The 13,711-nt window shown below is 49.0% G+C and overlaps 4 protein-coding genes across 4 annotated transcripts; 1 reads left to right on the plus strand and 3 right to left on the minus strand.

Moving 5' to 3' along the window:
* Nucleotides 1–825: 825 nt before the first annotated feature.
* Nucleotides 826–3,575, plus strand: pyp1 (Tyrosine-protein phosphatase; the record flags this gene model as incomplete). Its single annotated transcript, XM_031150192.1, has 2 exons — nt 826–2,625; nt 2,676–3,575. 2 exons carry the CDS (start codon nt 826–828, stop codon nt 3,573–3,575), a joined length of 2,700 nt encoding a protein of 899 aa, XP_031004707.1.
* Nucleotides 3,576–4,149: 574 nt separating this feature from the next.
* LHYA1_G005244 (uncharacterized protein) lies at nt 4,150–6,733 on the minus strand (the record flags this gene model as incomplete). The annotated part of the gene is made up of 5 exons (XM_031150193.1): nt 4,150–4,237; nt 4,301–5,067; nt 5,248–5,516; nt 5,567–6,578; nt 6,644–6,733. 5 exons carry the CDS (start codon nt 6,731–6,733, stop codon nt 4,150–4,152), a joined length of 2,226 nt encoding a protein of 741 aa, XP_031004702.1.
* A 721-nt stretch (nt 6,734–7,454) lies between these two features.
* Nucleotides 7,455–9,779, minus strand: vtc2 (Vacuolar transporter chaperone; the record flags this gene model as incomplete). The annotated part of the gene is made up of 3 exons (XM_031150194.1): nt 7,455–9,040; nt 9,092–9,638; nt 9,702–9,779. The coding sequence occupies 3 exons, from the start codon at nt 9,777–9,779 to the stop codon at nt 7,455–7,457; spliced, it is 2,211 nt and encodes a 736-aa protein (XP_031004701.1).
* A 932-nt stretch (nt 9,780–10,711) lies between these two features.
* Nucleotides 10,712–13,546, minus strand: glt1_1 (putative glutamate synthase [NADPH]; the record flags this gene model as incomplete). The annotated part of the gene is made up of 3 exons (XM_031150195.1): nt 10,712–10,877; nt 10,926–12,088; nt 12,176–13,546. The coding sequence occupies 3 exons, from the start codon at nt 13,544–13,546 to the stop codon at nt 10,712–10,714; spliced, it is 2,700 nt and encodes an 899-aa protein (XP_031004704.1).
* Between the last annotated feature and the right edge of the window lie 165 nt (nt 13,547–13,711).

Consider the following 13,711-nt stretch of genomic DNA (forward strand, 5'->3'; position numbering starts at 1 on the left):
TAATGGCTGATTAAGAGGATAGAGTGACAGTATATATTTAATGGCCAACAATGTATTGAAGGTGTGTAATACCTAGGTATATAATATAATCAGGTGGGGATGACGCAGTTGTGTTACCTCCGTACGGTATCTGACGGAAGCGGTGTGTATATGCATGTGGCTTGTTTGGTCGGATCATGATGATATATCCAGCATCCCATTACTCAGCTAAACAAATTCACAGTACCAGTTCAGTACTCACTCTCAAGGCAATACAATACCTAGGTATACTACGCTTATCCAGTGAGGAAAGAAATGGTGAAGAATTTAAAAGACCCATCTTGCAGAGCTCTCTATCCTCTCTATCCTCTCTATCCCTACTGTACCCTATCAACCATCTCCGTTTATCCTCCTCCTACCAAAAAGGCTGGTTGGTGTGTGTTTTATCAGATTGTACGGGACTGTTTCGTAGCCTGGTCTCGCCTTTTTGCCCTGCCCTGCTCTGCCCTGCCCTGCCCTGTCCTGTCCTGTCCTACCCTACCCTACCCTACCCCTACCCTACCTCCCCTTGTTTGACAACTCGATCTCCGCCTCACATCGTCATCAGCCCGCCTCCCTTCATGTTCCTCTACCTACCTGTCTTGTGCACGCCTCCACCTCCACCTCTACATCTATCTACATCTACTCTTTTCCGCAACCGCACACATAACTTCCACCTCACCTCCTCACCACCAATTCCATCGCAGCCGTAATCACAACCGATATGGATCCTCAAAGATGATACCATCCTTACGACCCGTTTAAACAACTCCCCCACCACGCAACAATAAAGCGTACAACCTCACAATGGTTACAAAGGCTGCAACAAGGCCGACTCCTCGGTCTTCCCATTCCCACTCCCACTCCCACTCCCATCGAACCTCTGCAAACCCCTCGATAACTCCCCTGAGTCCCACTTCGCGAGTCCCCCATTCCGTTGGACAGGCCCTTCCTCCTCCCTCATCATTGCGATCGCCAGAGCATCAAGTCGAAGCACGAACACCCAGTCCCAACTACTTCGGCTTGGTCGTCGATCCTACGACTAATCCTCGAGACTCAGCTGTGGGCCCGAAAGATAATTGGAGTCCTCCTACCTCGTCCATAGCCTCTTTCGGAGGCGCCTCGCCGAAGCGCATATCGATAGAGACACATCCAGATTTTGAACTGTTCAGAAGGCGGACTGAGGAGGGCAATGCCTTCAATCTTGGCCATGGAAACCTATCCCATTTCGCTGCTACCCCGGGAGACCATACACGTCCGAGACTCGACCGGAAACATACACGCCCAGATACAGAACAATATTTTCCACCCATAGCTCAGTCAGTTAGCCGCAATGCTACACCTGACCCAATGGATCTTGATCGAGGACATGATCCTATACCTACCAGTACCCAAGATCTTAAGCGAACGTCCTTAGGAGCGCCTTCATTTTTTGATATTCCTCGTCAGGAATCTCCTGCTGAAATAAGTTCTCTGCACCCCTCAACTCAGCGTAGCGCTCTCTCAAATCTCGATGATAGACATCCCCGTCTTTCGTTACCTCAGTATAGACTTGATCCTCCATCGCCACACGTGAAACTACAGCAGCGTGGGGAGCATCAGCGCGCAGAAACCCTTCCTTCTTCCTTGAAAGAAGGGCCTGCAATGATCTCGCCAGCCAAGTTACGAGATATCTTGGATCGACTTCCTTCAAGTCAGGTCTTACTATTAGACCTGCGCGTATTCCCTCAGTTTTCAACATCCCGCTTAAAGGGGGCTTTGAATCTCTGCATCCCTACCACTTTGCTGAAACGGCCGTCATTTACCTTGCAAAAACTTCAAGAGACCTTTGCAAATGACGGTGAGAAAGAAAGATTTGCTGCGTGGAGGTCTGCTCAATACATCGTGGTCTATGATGCATACTCAACCGACAAGAAAGATGCCCTCTCCGCAGTGAATACTTTGAAGAAGTTTGTCAATGAGGGTTGGAAGGGTTCTAGCTATATCTTGAGAGGTGGATTCGCTGAATTTTCCACAATCTTCCCGGAGCTCATTGATAATCGGTCAACCCAGGCGCTTCAACCCTCGAAGATCAATTTATCTTTGGGGACTTCGGCTCCTGGAGTTGCACGGGTTGCTGGGGGTTGTGCGATGCCTGCCACAAACGAGCCCGCGAATCCATTCTTCAGCAACATCAGACAGAATCAGGACTTGATTGGGGGTGTAGGGCAGATGGATATCATGTTGCCAGAGGATCTGACTCAAGATATTCAAAGATGTCTTCCAGCCTGGCTATCCAAAGCGGCCGCCCAAGAAGACCATGGGAAACGAGTGGCAGACAAGTTCTTAAACCTCGAGCTTGCTGAGCAGTCCAGAATGAAGAAGGCCCTTTCCTCGGATGTCTCATATGGAACTCCGGCTACAGATGCCAAACATATCCAGATTGCTGGTATTGAGAAAGGAGGCAAGAATAGGTATAATAACATATGGCCATTTGAGCATGCCAGGGTCAGACTCCAAGGTCGTCCCACGGGCGCTTGCGATTATGTCAATGCAAGTCATGTGAAGGCATCGCGGAGCAATAAACGGTATATTGCGTCGCAGGGTCCACTCCCGACTACCTTTGGGGTCAGTAGTTCTGAAGATACATACTGATCCACTAGCTAACAGACTTGCAGGACTTCTGGAGTGTTGTCTGGGATCAAGACGTTCGAGTAATTGTAATGTTAACGGCCGAGAAAGAGGGTGGTCAATTAAAGTGCGATCCATACTGGTCAAGTCAAGAGTATGATAAATTAAAACTCACAAAAATTTCGGAAAAGAAGATATCCTTGGGTCCGAGGAACCACCACCACCGTTCATCATCAAGAGATGGCAACGATTCTGGCCGAAGGAGAGCCAATACTACCACTGAAAGTGCACCCAGACCTCAGTCACCCGAGCAACCGCATGCTATCATTCGAAAGTTCACACTCAAGCACTCTGCTCAACCTTTCTCTCCCATACGGGAAATAACTCAGGTTCACTACTCTTCTTGGCCGGACTTCGGAGCTCCTGCGAACCCGAATCAAATACTTTCCCTCGTCGAACTAAGCAATTCAATACAGCGGTCTTCCTCGTCCCCCAGCCAGACAACTCGCTCTAATGAGCCAGAATTGGACTTATCTCCTCGGCCGGTGCTGGTACACTGCAGTGCAGGGTGTGGCCGCACGGGTACCTTCTGTACAGTTGATTCCGTGATTGATATGCTAAAACGACAGCGCAAGGAAATGAAGAGTGGAATTGAGCCAATGGAGATCACACCCGCTTCAAATAGTGGCGACTATATAGGCAAGGGGAAAAATGCTGCGCTCGACAAGGATTGGATATTCGATCCAGATTTAGATCTTATTGAGAAGACGGTGGAGGACTTCAGGGGTCAAAGACTCAGCATGGTACAAAGCTTGAGGCAGTATGTATTGTGCTACGAGACTCTGCTAGAATGGATTACCCAGCAAAGCATCGGGACAACCAGATCTGGTAGAGATCGAAGTGGCAGCCATGGTAGCGCCGTTGAGAGGACTTCTCGTGGTGGCTAGATGACGAGGCGCATGGCTTGGTGTCATGGGCAAGCAACAGGGTGGAGCATAAGCATAACGCATGGTTACGAAAATAAACTTTCATGTACAGATTACGCATGATGCAAGAAACGACATCTGATTTTCTTGCATAGCGCGGCGCAGAACAAACAGGATTGACTTTACATATGGGGAAATGGAATGGAATGGGACTGTTTAGATGAAACCATGGAAATGAGAATAAGACTAAGATGAATGAACCAAATTACACTTAACTAGCATGAGCTCCGCGTTAAGAGTATGACTCCTGAAAATATTTGGATTCAGCGTTCATGTGATCAGCGATAATAACTCCCGATGCCTGGTTTCGACGAAGAAAGCAGCTATCTACGCCTCCGGCCCCTTCCCAATCCAATGCCACATATGCCTTTCAGCCTCCAGCTGTGCACGTATAATACAATCAAGCCTTAAACATCGGCGATCCTTGGACCACAAAGTCATTGATCGCATCATGGTCTCATAACTCATTAGGCGAGGTAACCCCTTTCCATTTCCCTTTCCCGCTCGCTGCCCATTCAAGTACTCATTCATTCATTCATAAGTCTTCATCTTCACGAACGCCATCTACGAGAATGGCGACGTTGACGCATGCTGCATATGCTTCGCGAATTGCACATGCCATGCTGAAGAGGAACCCCAGATCAGTAAGAGTCAAATCAAAGACAGCATGGGGAAAGGGGATTTACCAAGTCTTCTCAATATCAGCGACAACAGCACTCAAACCCCAATGCGAGCACCAAGCCCTCGCCAACACCTCATTATCACTAACGCCAAACGCCTCTACGACTAACACCTTCTCACTTTCATTATCTTCATCTTGCGCCTCTTTCCCCAGCCCCGATGTAGATGGTGTCGCCGCCCCCGTGCTAGAGGTAGCTCTAATGCTCGCATTCGCATCTGGCTCTCCCCAATGCTTAATCGTGAGTATCTCTTCCACTTTCACGGCTTTGTATATGTAGTCGAAGAACAGCGGGTGTGGGCCGCGCGAACAGGGACATGCAGAAATGAAGGAGACGTCGTATGAAAGGCGTAGAGGCCAGGAACGGCCATCGATCGCAAATTGCACGGCTGCATCATAGGTTGGGATTTTGACCTGGGTATCGGAAGAGGATGGCGCGGGTTTGAGAGCGAGTTTCTCGATGCGAACTGTGTTCAGGAAGTCCTCGGCCTCTGGATGGAGGAGCTGGTATTCAGAGATGGGATAGCTTTCTGACGGAGGGCCGAGGGGATCGGACCGTTCCATCATACTCTCTACGTCGCTGGGAGTGAGGACTTGTTTCGGACGCCGTTGCCGGATTCGTGCAACTTGCATGCGAGACAGGTCTGGTGCGGGCCTTGCTGGTCCCACCCAGCCGCCGATTTCTTGGCATTCCGGGGCTAAAACTTTGCCTACTATGGATGTACTTGACCAGTAAGTTGTGCCTTTGTATTGGAATCCAGTGTTTGGGTGTATCTAGAACATTAGGTATTAGTCTACATCCTTGTTTGTAAAAATTGAAAACATTCTGGATATAAAAGCGCTGCAGAGAAACGAAGAGAAACGAAGAGACAATAATATAAACTGTGAAGGCTCCAGAACAACTTGTTCTGACCGGAGTATGGCAATGGCGGAAAGGAAGAGGTCAGAACTTACATGTGTTAGAGCAGCCAGAGAATTCGGCCCAACATCATCATCACAATCAACCAGGGTATTCATGATTAGCCAAGGAGTTGTCCCTCCAGGTAGAATCATTCCTGTGAAGTAGGACATTGCATCCGAGCTTCGGTCTTCCAACGCTTTGGCATCAGGGTCCCTTTCTTTAAGAACATTGTCGACCTTGGCAATATTTGGCCATTTCATTGCTCTCGCGAACCTCCTCAGGGCCTTGACTTGCGACTTCTTGGCCTTGAGATGAAATCTTACTATAGATGACATAAGCTTGGGGGGTGTTTATACTATGTGCGAGGCCTACTCTGTTCAGGATCACTGCCAATTTTGAACTTCTCAATGCTCATACATTCGCGCCACTTCCTCGCGAGAGCTAAGTCCCAAGCAATGCAGGGTGGCAGCTGAGAAAGGAGTTTCTCCTTTGCCCATTCAGCATGGCGTTTTGAGTGAATCCGAAAGTCCAACTCTAAGCTGAGGAGTAGTTGATGGAAGAATGTCTTATATCCCCCATTATCGGTATAAGTAGCATTGGCGAAGAACTTGGCTACAACCTGGTTCCCCGGGAGGCTGAAGTCGATCCATTGTCTCCGAGTCAAGACGACGATAAGGTCTGCTATCTGCTGTTCCATGCCCCTATGTGGATTGCGGGATTTATCGGGGTCCCTGAGGAAGTTCTTGTAGAGATTCTTGTACATCAGATCCTCGTAGTCCTCTTCAAAGCCTCCCTCTAGGTAGATCAAGCGTTCCAAGATGGTCGAAAGCTCCACCTCCCTTGGTTTAATATCGGGCTCTGCAAGCTCTATGTCTAGATTCGGCTTCCCAAATGTACTCGCCCAATGATTCAAGGTAATTGTACCAGGCCGAGTTCCGTAGCAAAACGCCATGCTGGGCTGCTCCAGAGTTTCCCATGGATGCTGTACAGGCCCTGGATCTTGAGGCCGAAATGAGCAAGCAGTAAAGGCCGCATTGAAAGGTATGGCACTGTCACTTTCGGCATTCCCCCCAAAAGTCGCATACAGGTGATATGCATCGGGGAAGTTGGGGACCGGGCGTCGCGACCCTTTGAAAACCGGTGTACCAGAGGCAATAAGTTCCATCGCCTTTCCCTGGGTGAGACTCCCATCTCTTGTGAAGCCCTCAGGCGGCCATTCCGTCAGCGCAGGGAGGTGGTGGGGAGAGGTAGAGACATGAATGGCAGCCGACTCCCTCACAGCTGGTTTTGCGACAGGCGAAGAAGGTGTGCCTTGAGATCGCGGTCGACGGCTCCGCTGAGATTGGGTAGCAGATGGGCGTCGGGACTTGCGGTCTCTGTCGCGCTGGCGGGCATCAGATTAGCAGGAGAGCTCAGACACTGTACAGTAATGTAGGACTTTGTACATACACCTTTGGAGTCCTTGGAAGTCCGGTCTGAGGAGCCTGGAGAGCTACGGGTCCTGAAAAGACCCAGGATCTTTCTTTTGGCGTCACTCATTCTTGCAAATCAGCTTCATGTTTTAGCTCCGGAAGTTGTCGTTGTTATTGTTGTTATTGTGCTGGTGTCTTGTAGCGGGGGTGCCGCGTTCCTTCTTTGCGAGGCTGAGTGAGTTGGGTTTGTCTCGGAGGCGCAACTGCCATTAATTTACTTCACATAGGTGGGCATGGAAAGAATGATGACAATGACAATGCCACCATTAATGACCATGATCTCCTTCGGGTGGAGGAGGGAGAAGAGTGAGAGATAGTATGGAGCTCTGTTCAATAACAAATGCAATGCCAATCGAAGTGAAGTGTCAATGTCTTCAGCCTTGCTGGTGACACGTGCGCATCACAGCACATGCATGACATGCAATCTTTACCCAAGGTAGATAAGGGACTGGTGATCGGTAGTCAGAGGATTATTTGATTGCTACCCCGAGTACTCAGACTAGACAAAACAAGAGCTCATGTACAACAAGAGGCCGCTAGCTGATACTTTATATAATACATGTGTAGACAGACCTTCCTGTCTTTTCTATTTCCTATAACCCCTCCTCTATCTGGAACTCCAAACGACTTTTTGTGTTCGTTGTCTCGATTACTTCACGTCAACTCAATTGTCGGCTCTAACTTGCCTGCGAAGATCGTCGAATTCGCACCGTCAGACCCGTTAAGCTTCTCAATTGCTGCCCGGTACTACCACTCTGTTAGCCATCACTGGAAAATCCAGGTAATTGCTAGGGAGTTCTTACCTTGAAGACGAAATTCAATATTAAAGCGACCATCAACGCAAAGCTTACAACCATAGGTCCAATTATGTTATCAAAATCCTTCCCGCTCCTTGCAACAATCATTTCTCGTCTCGTACGGTGCATATAATAGCCCCAAGCACCGGCAAAGAAAGCAACTGCGAGGTACGCAATCCCCATGCCCAATCGAAGATTGTCGTCGCCAGCAGAATTGTAAAGGGTGATGGCAAACCCGCCAAGCAAGAAACAGATATGTTGCCACTTGAGATATGTACGCTCGTTCGCCAGCCACACCTTTGGCTCGACCTTTAATTCTCCAGAATCCTTAATAAGTTGTGTTGGCTTGGTTACCCCTGGAGGTAGTGGGGTGTTCTTCTCCCTGCGTGACTGAGCATATCTCGAGAGCGAGAACGATGGAAAGATGGAAGAAAGTGTACCATAGCCACCGCGAGAACTGGATTCTTCACCAGGATCTTGCGAGTTATCCGTGCCTTGAGAATTTTCTTTCCCACTGGGATTAGAACGTCGGCCTATTCTCTCACCGACATCATTCATGTATGACTTGCTCAATGGCGAGCTGACAGCTGGTTGAAAACTCGGGCTTGCCTTGGACGTCCCGAGGAAGCTTCCAACAACGAGCTGGTCCTCCGCTTTCCTGGCCTTTCTTTCTTCCTCCTCGTCGAAGGCGGTTTGCGGGTCCTTGCGAATGTCCGTCTCAACCTCACTGAGCCAGAAAGGAAGATTATTCACATTATCTTCAAATAGCGTAGCAACTCCATGGGAAAATTTTGAGAAGCGGGGCGATTTGTGCACAAGATGGGATGCCATCAGATCTTCAACCCATTGCGGATGTTTCTTCCCCTCAAATTCCTTGACTTTGATCTCTAGAATGGCATATGGAAACCGGGAGATTTCCCCTTGATTAATATTAGGAAACGGGTATTCCATGGGGCCATTATCAATGTCAAGTCGATGCCATGCCTCGGGATTTCTACAGGGCCGATCTGGATCTATCGAGTCTTCCCGGATAAATGCAAGATGTGTGTCGATAGATACTCTAACTTTGTCGTCCCGGGGCTTCTGAAAAGCCGTGCGGGTATAATTGGCTCGTAAAACTGGTTGCAAATCGTTCTCGAGGATACACTTCTGAATGCTGCTGACAGCGCTCTTGAAATCGTCGATTTTGGCTTGTGGCTGGCCTTGCCGTTCCATTTTCTGCACGCTCTTTTCCATCTTATACTCGCCCTTAATGAACGCCTGGATGTACTTCTCCTTAATGTTAAACCGCTTTTCTTCGCTGCTGCCATTCTGATGGGTGATTTTCTGCTCAATTACAAGTTCTGGGCCCGACTTCAATTGGCCAGCCCACCGGATTCGAATCGATGACGTGTTTACCTTTTGCTCAACTTTCTGATTATATAGGGTAAATTCAGGGCTATCAAAGTACAGAGTATTGAGTGTTGGGTCGCCCTGAGCATCAAGGCCCTGGGAGGCCAGTTCGCTATAGACGAGCACAGGAAGTCGACGCAGGATGAACGTCCTCACTTCAAGAAGATTATCCATATGCACCCAGACTGATTTTCGTGTTAGAAAGTCTCACACATCTGGGGGTTTTAAATACTAACATTTGTAAACCATGTGCTTCTCGCCATTCTGCGTCTGTGATTGAGCATCGGTCGGTGGAATTGCTTGGTCGGAAGACTCATCCAACTGCTGGCGGACCACATAGTACATCGTTGATAATCTGTTGAGCAATGGGGCATAGCCCTGCTCGGAATTAAAGGGCCTGCTTGATAGGCGCTGCTGCATCATAGGCCTAATCTTGTAGTTGTTTCCCCGCTTGCGATCATGTTTCTTGACGATTTTGAGGAAGCCAGTATAATTGATGTTGCTATACTTCTTCAATTCCTTGGTCTCGTTGATTATGGCGTCCAACTCGTCTTCTATTTCCTTGAACCTGCTGACTGTGATGGTTCCTTTAGGTGTTCCATCTTCTGGAGCCAGCTCTCGCAGCTTCTCACCGGCCCTGTTTGCTCGATCTTCCAAGCTCTTGAAGGCGGACGATTGGAAGGAAGCGACTTTCTCCAACTCGATGTTCACCAATCTGTCTGAGAACTTGTTCTCATCATCCTCGGTCCATCTGGGGTCATCTTCATCGTCGCGCAGAAGTTTCTTGAAAATAATGTATTAGCGGACCAGTCCATAATGCTCCGGACGATATCCAGAATTGCCTACCTTGAGCTCGGAATAGTTCATATAGTTATCCTTCCATGGCTCGTAGACCGAGTTCCGCAACTTCCTCCCAAAACGCATGTTGAACGGGGGGGTGGTAGTTGTCGTATTGATTCAATAGCTAAATTAATCAGACAAGCTACTTCGTGCTGCGTAGATGGAGAGGTGGGAGGGCGCAGATGGGTGAAGTGTCATGTATCGCAGTAGGTGGAAGTGAGAGGCACTGAAATTGACAAGCTTTGTTCTAATTAATCCGATCAGATTAGAGCTTGCGATGGGGATGCGGGGTGATAATCGGATCCTACCTGCTCATACCAGTAGGAAAGTTAGCTGAGAAGGGGAATTGGTGCAGCAATGATGTGTAGTGCTTGTTGGGCGAGCGTCAGGGTCTGTTAAGAAAGAAGAAAGACAGAGAGCTTGGGCTTGGTGGGGTGCAGTGCAGTGCAAGTGCCTCTAAAGACTTCAGTGTACGCACGTGCACCCTCTGATTGGCCATTAACAAAGGGCCCCGCTAGTACGAGTATAAGTATTTACATTAGAGGTACTTATACACCCTAAGTACTTACTAGGTAACTTTAGGTTGGTAACACGTTATCACTATGTTGTTGAAACACGTACTTGTGTATTTTCAATGACCATTGGCTTTGCCTGTCACCTCTCAACGAGTCACTTCAGTCTACGCAGGTTACGGAACTGCATGTCTCTTATGTCACAATAATAATAATCAAGTTAATGTGTATGTACTGGCATCTTAATTTTATGTACACGAAATTCGAGGACCGCACGCCGACTCCTAGAAACCAACTAACTGCCATGAAGACCCGCTGAAATCAAACCATCAATCCAAAATATCAGGAGTACAAGCACGAAGTGGCACCTTCCCGACGCGCGCTCAGGCCCTGTGCCACAGGCAGCCTGGCAAGTCCTCCACCATCAGTAGCCTCATCTTGACTGGTGCCGCTTCCTGCTGGAGAAGTAGAAGTACTCGCAGAGGGCCACCAATCATGCCTTCTTCAGTTCGCTGCAGCAGTGACCTGAATACTGACCTCACCGGCCAGGCCTCGGCCGAAGATCTCCTGAGCAGTACGCTTCACGATGCCACCAGTGACTGGGAGGCTGGTGGACTTTTCAAGATAGAGATCGACCTCACGTGCTGACTGTCGGCCTTCGTTAATGCCCCTATGTTTGATTAGCATTGCAAAATCTATCAGAGAGTGTATAACTTACCAAACAATGAGCGATTGGCCACGACGGCAATCGCCGGCTGCGAAGACGCCCTCAACGTTAGTGTGGTATTTTCCAGGTGGCGTCTTGATGTTCTTGCGAGCATCTTTCTCAATTTCGTCACCAAGCACTCGATCTTCCGGGCCAAGGAAACCCATAGATAGGAGTACAAGCTCAGCTGGGAAGAATTGCTGCGAACCATCAACCTTTTTCATGTCCCAACCGCCCGTTGCAGACTTGGTCCATTCCACGCGGATGGTGTTGATGCCCTTGACCTTTCCAGACCCGTCGTCAACGAACTCTTCAGACATGACACAAAACTCGCGAGGATCCTTGCCCATGTGCTGCTTGACCTCACTGTGACCATAGTCGACACGATAGATTCTTGGCCATTGAGGCCATGGGTTGTCACGAGCACGATCGTTGGGAGGCTGTGGCAGCAGCTCAAAGTTCGTGACTGACTTAGCACCGTGACGAACTGAGGTCCCAATGCAATCATTTCCAGTATCACCACCACCAATGACAACAACGTTCTTGTCCTTGGCCGAAATATACTCCCCATCGGCAAGTTCAGAGTCAAGGAGCGACTTCGTGTTTCGGTGCAAGAATTGCATAGCGAAATGAATCCCTTCAAGGTTGCGGTTCTTGATTGGAAGGTCACGAGCAACTGTAGCACCAGTAGCAATAACGACAGCATCATTTTCAGCCTTGAGACCTGCAAGGGTCACATCTTCTCCGACAGCGACGCCAGTCTTGAAAACAATTCCTTCGGCAGCCATGAAATCTGTGCGCCGCTTGACAATCTTCTTATCAAGCTTCATGTTGGGAATTCCATACATGAGAAGACCACCACACCGATCGGCACGTTCATAAACGGTCACCTGGTGACCGGCTTTGTTCAACTGATCGGCGCAAGCAAGACCTGAAGGTCCAGAGCCAATAACAGCCACGGTTTTCCCAGTACGAACCTTTGGAGGTTGGGGAATCATCCAACCCATGTCAAATCCCCGATCAATAATTGCGCACTCAATTGACTTGATACCAACGGGGTCCTCATTGATGCCGAGAACGCATGCACCTTCGCAAGGAGCTGGGCAAACACGTCCAGTAAACTCTGGGAAGTTGTTGGTCATTAGCAGGCGGTTGAGGGCTTCTCTCCATTGGTTCTGTCAGAAACGGTTAGAATATTTCCTTTGTCACCAAAATGCCACAAAAAAAAAAAGGAGATTGGGGCTACTATAGGTGTCACGAACCTGGAAGATAAGCTCGTTCCATTTGGGGATGATATTGGATATTGGGCAGCCAGAATCAGATTGGCAGAAAGGTACACCGCAGTCCATACAGCGCGCAGCCTGATACTTCAGTTCATCTTCATCGAGTCTCTTCGAAAGCTCAGCCCAATCGCGGGTTCGGGTCTTCGCGGAGCGGTATTTCTCGGAGCGGCGCTGGTATTTCATAAAGCCCTTAGTCTTGTCCAAGACCAACGAGCGCTTCTTCTCAACCGCAGAATCACCAATAGTCTCCTCGATATCTTGAAGGTCCGACTTCTTCTCGTGCTTCTCCTTCGAGCTCTTTTCATGGAGCTCACGGACGGGGTTGCCAGGGAGAAGAGGGAGCTTATACTCCAAGCGTTTAGCTTCGGCTAATTTAGCTGCCTCTTCGTCCAACACTCGTTTGTAGTCAACAGGTAGGACTTTGACGAAGCGAGGCAGAGCTCGGTTGAAATCAAGAAGGATACGAGCAGCAAGTTCGGATCCAGTATAGTGGTGGTGGTCCTCGATCAAGCCACGGACAAAGGCAATTTCGGCGGGATCATCAATGCCCGAAGCTTCAACCATTTCGGGGTTGAGCTTGGATAAGAAGTCTTGCTGAATGTCGAGAATGTAGGCAATTCCACCAGACATACCGGCAGCAAAGTTTCGGCCGGTACTGCCCAAAATGAGGACACGTCCTCCAGTCATGTACTCACAACCGTGGTCTCCAACACCTTCGACAACGGCTGTTGCGCCGGAGTTTCTCACAGCAAATCGCTCTGCAGCCACTCCGCGGAAGAAACAAGTTCCACTAGTAGCGCCATACAAGCAGACGTTGCCAATAAGAACGTTCTCTTCCGCCTTGAATACAGCAGCACGGGGCGGGTAGATGATCAGACGGCCACCTGAAAGACCCTTCCCAACGTAGTCATTGGCATCACCCTCCAATTCCAAAGTTATACCTGGCGCACAGAAAGCTCCGAATGATTGCCCAGCGGATCCCTTGATGTTGACGTGAACGGTATCCATTGGAAGCCCCTCTTCACCATATCTCTTGGAAACCTGGTACGAGAGAGAAGTCCCCATGGCACGATCCGTATTGACAATGTCGCACTCAATCCGTGAGGGCAAGCCCTTGTCCAAGGTCAACTCGGCCTCGGATATCAATTTGTTGTCCAATCTAACGTAGAGACGGTGGTCTTGTTTTCGGACGTTGAAGGTAGCAACACCGGGTCTAAGCTTGTGTGCTGGTGTAAGGATTAGAGACAGGTCAATGTTCTGGGTCTTGTTTGAGCGGAGGTCCTCGCGAACTCGCAAGCATTCGGCATGGCCAACCATCTCGTTGATAGTTCTGAAACCAAGCTTGGCCATAATGGCTCGCAGTTCGTTAGCAATATAGTAAAAGAAGTTAATAACATGTTCAGGAGTCCCCTGAAATTTCTTTCGGAGCTCAGGATCCTGAGTCGCAATACCGACTGGACAGGTATTTAAGTGGCACCTAAAGTTAAGATATTAGAGTCAGCATTGCTTGTTCAG

Source organism: Lachnellula hyalina, assembly GCF_007821495.1.
Source record: "Lachnellula hyalina strain CBS 185.66 chromosome Unknown contig00082, whole genome shotgun sequence".
NCBI lineage: Eukaryota > Fungi > Ascomycota > Leotiomycetes > Helotiales > Lachnaceae > Lachnellula > Lachnellula hyalina.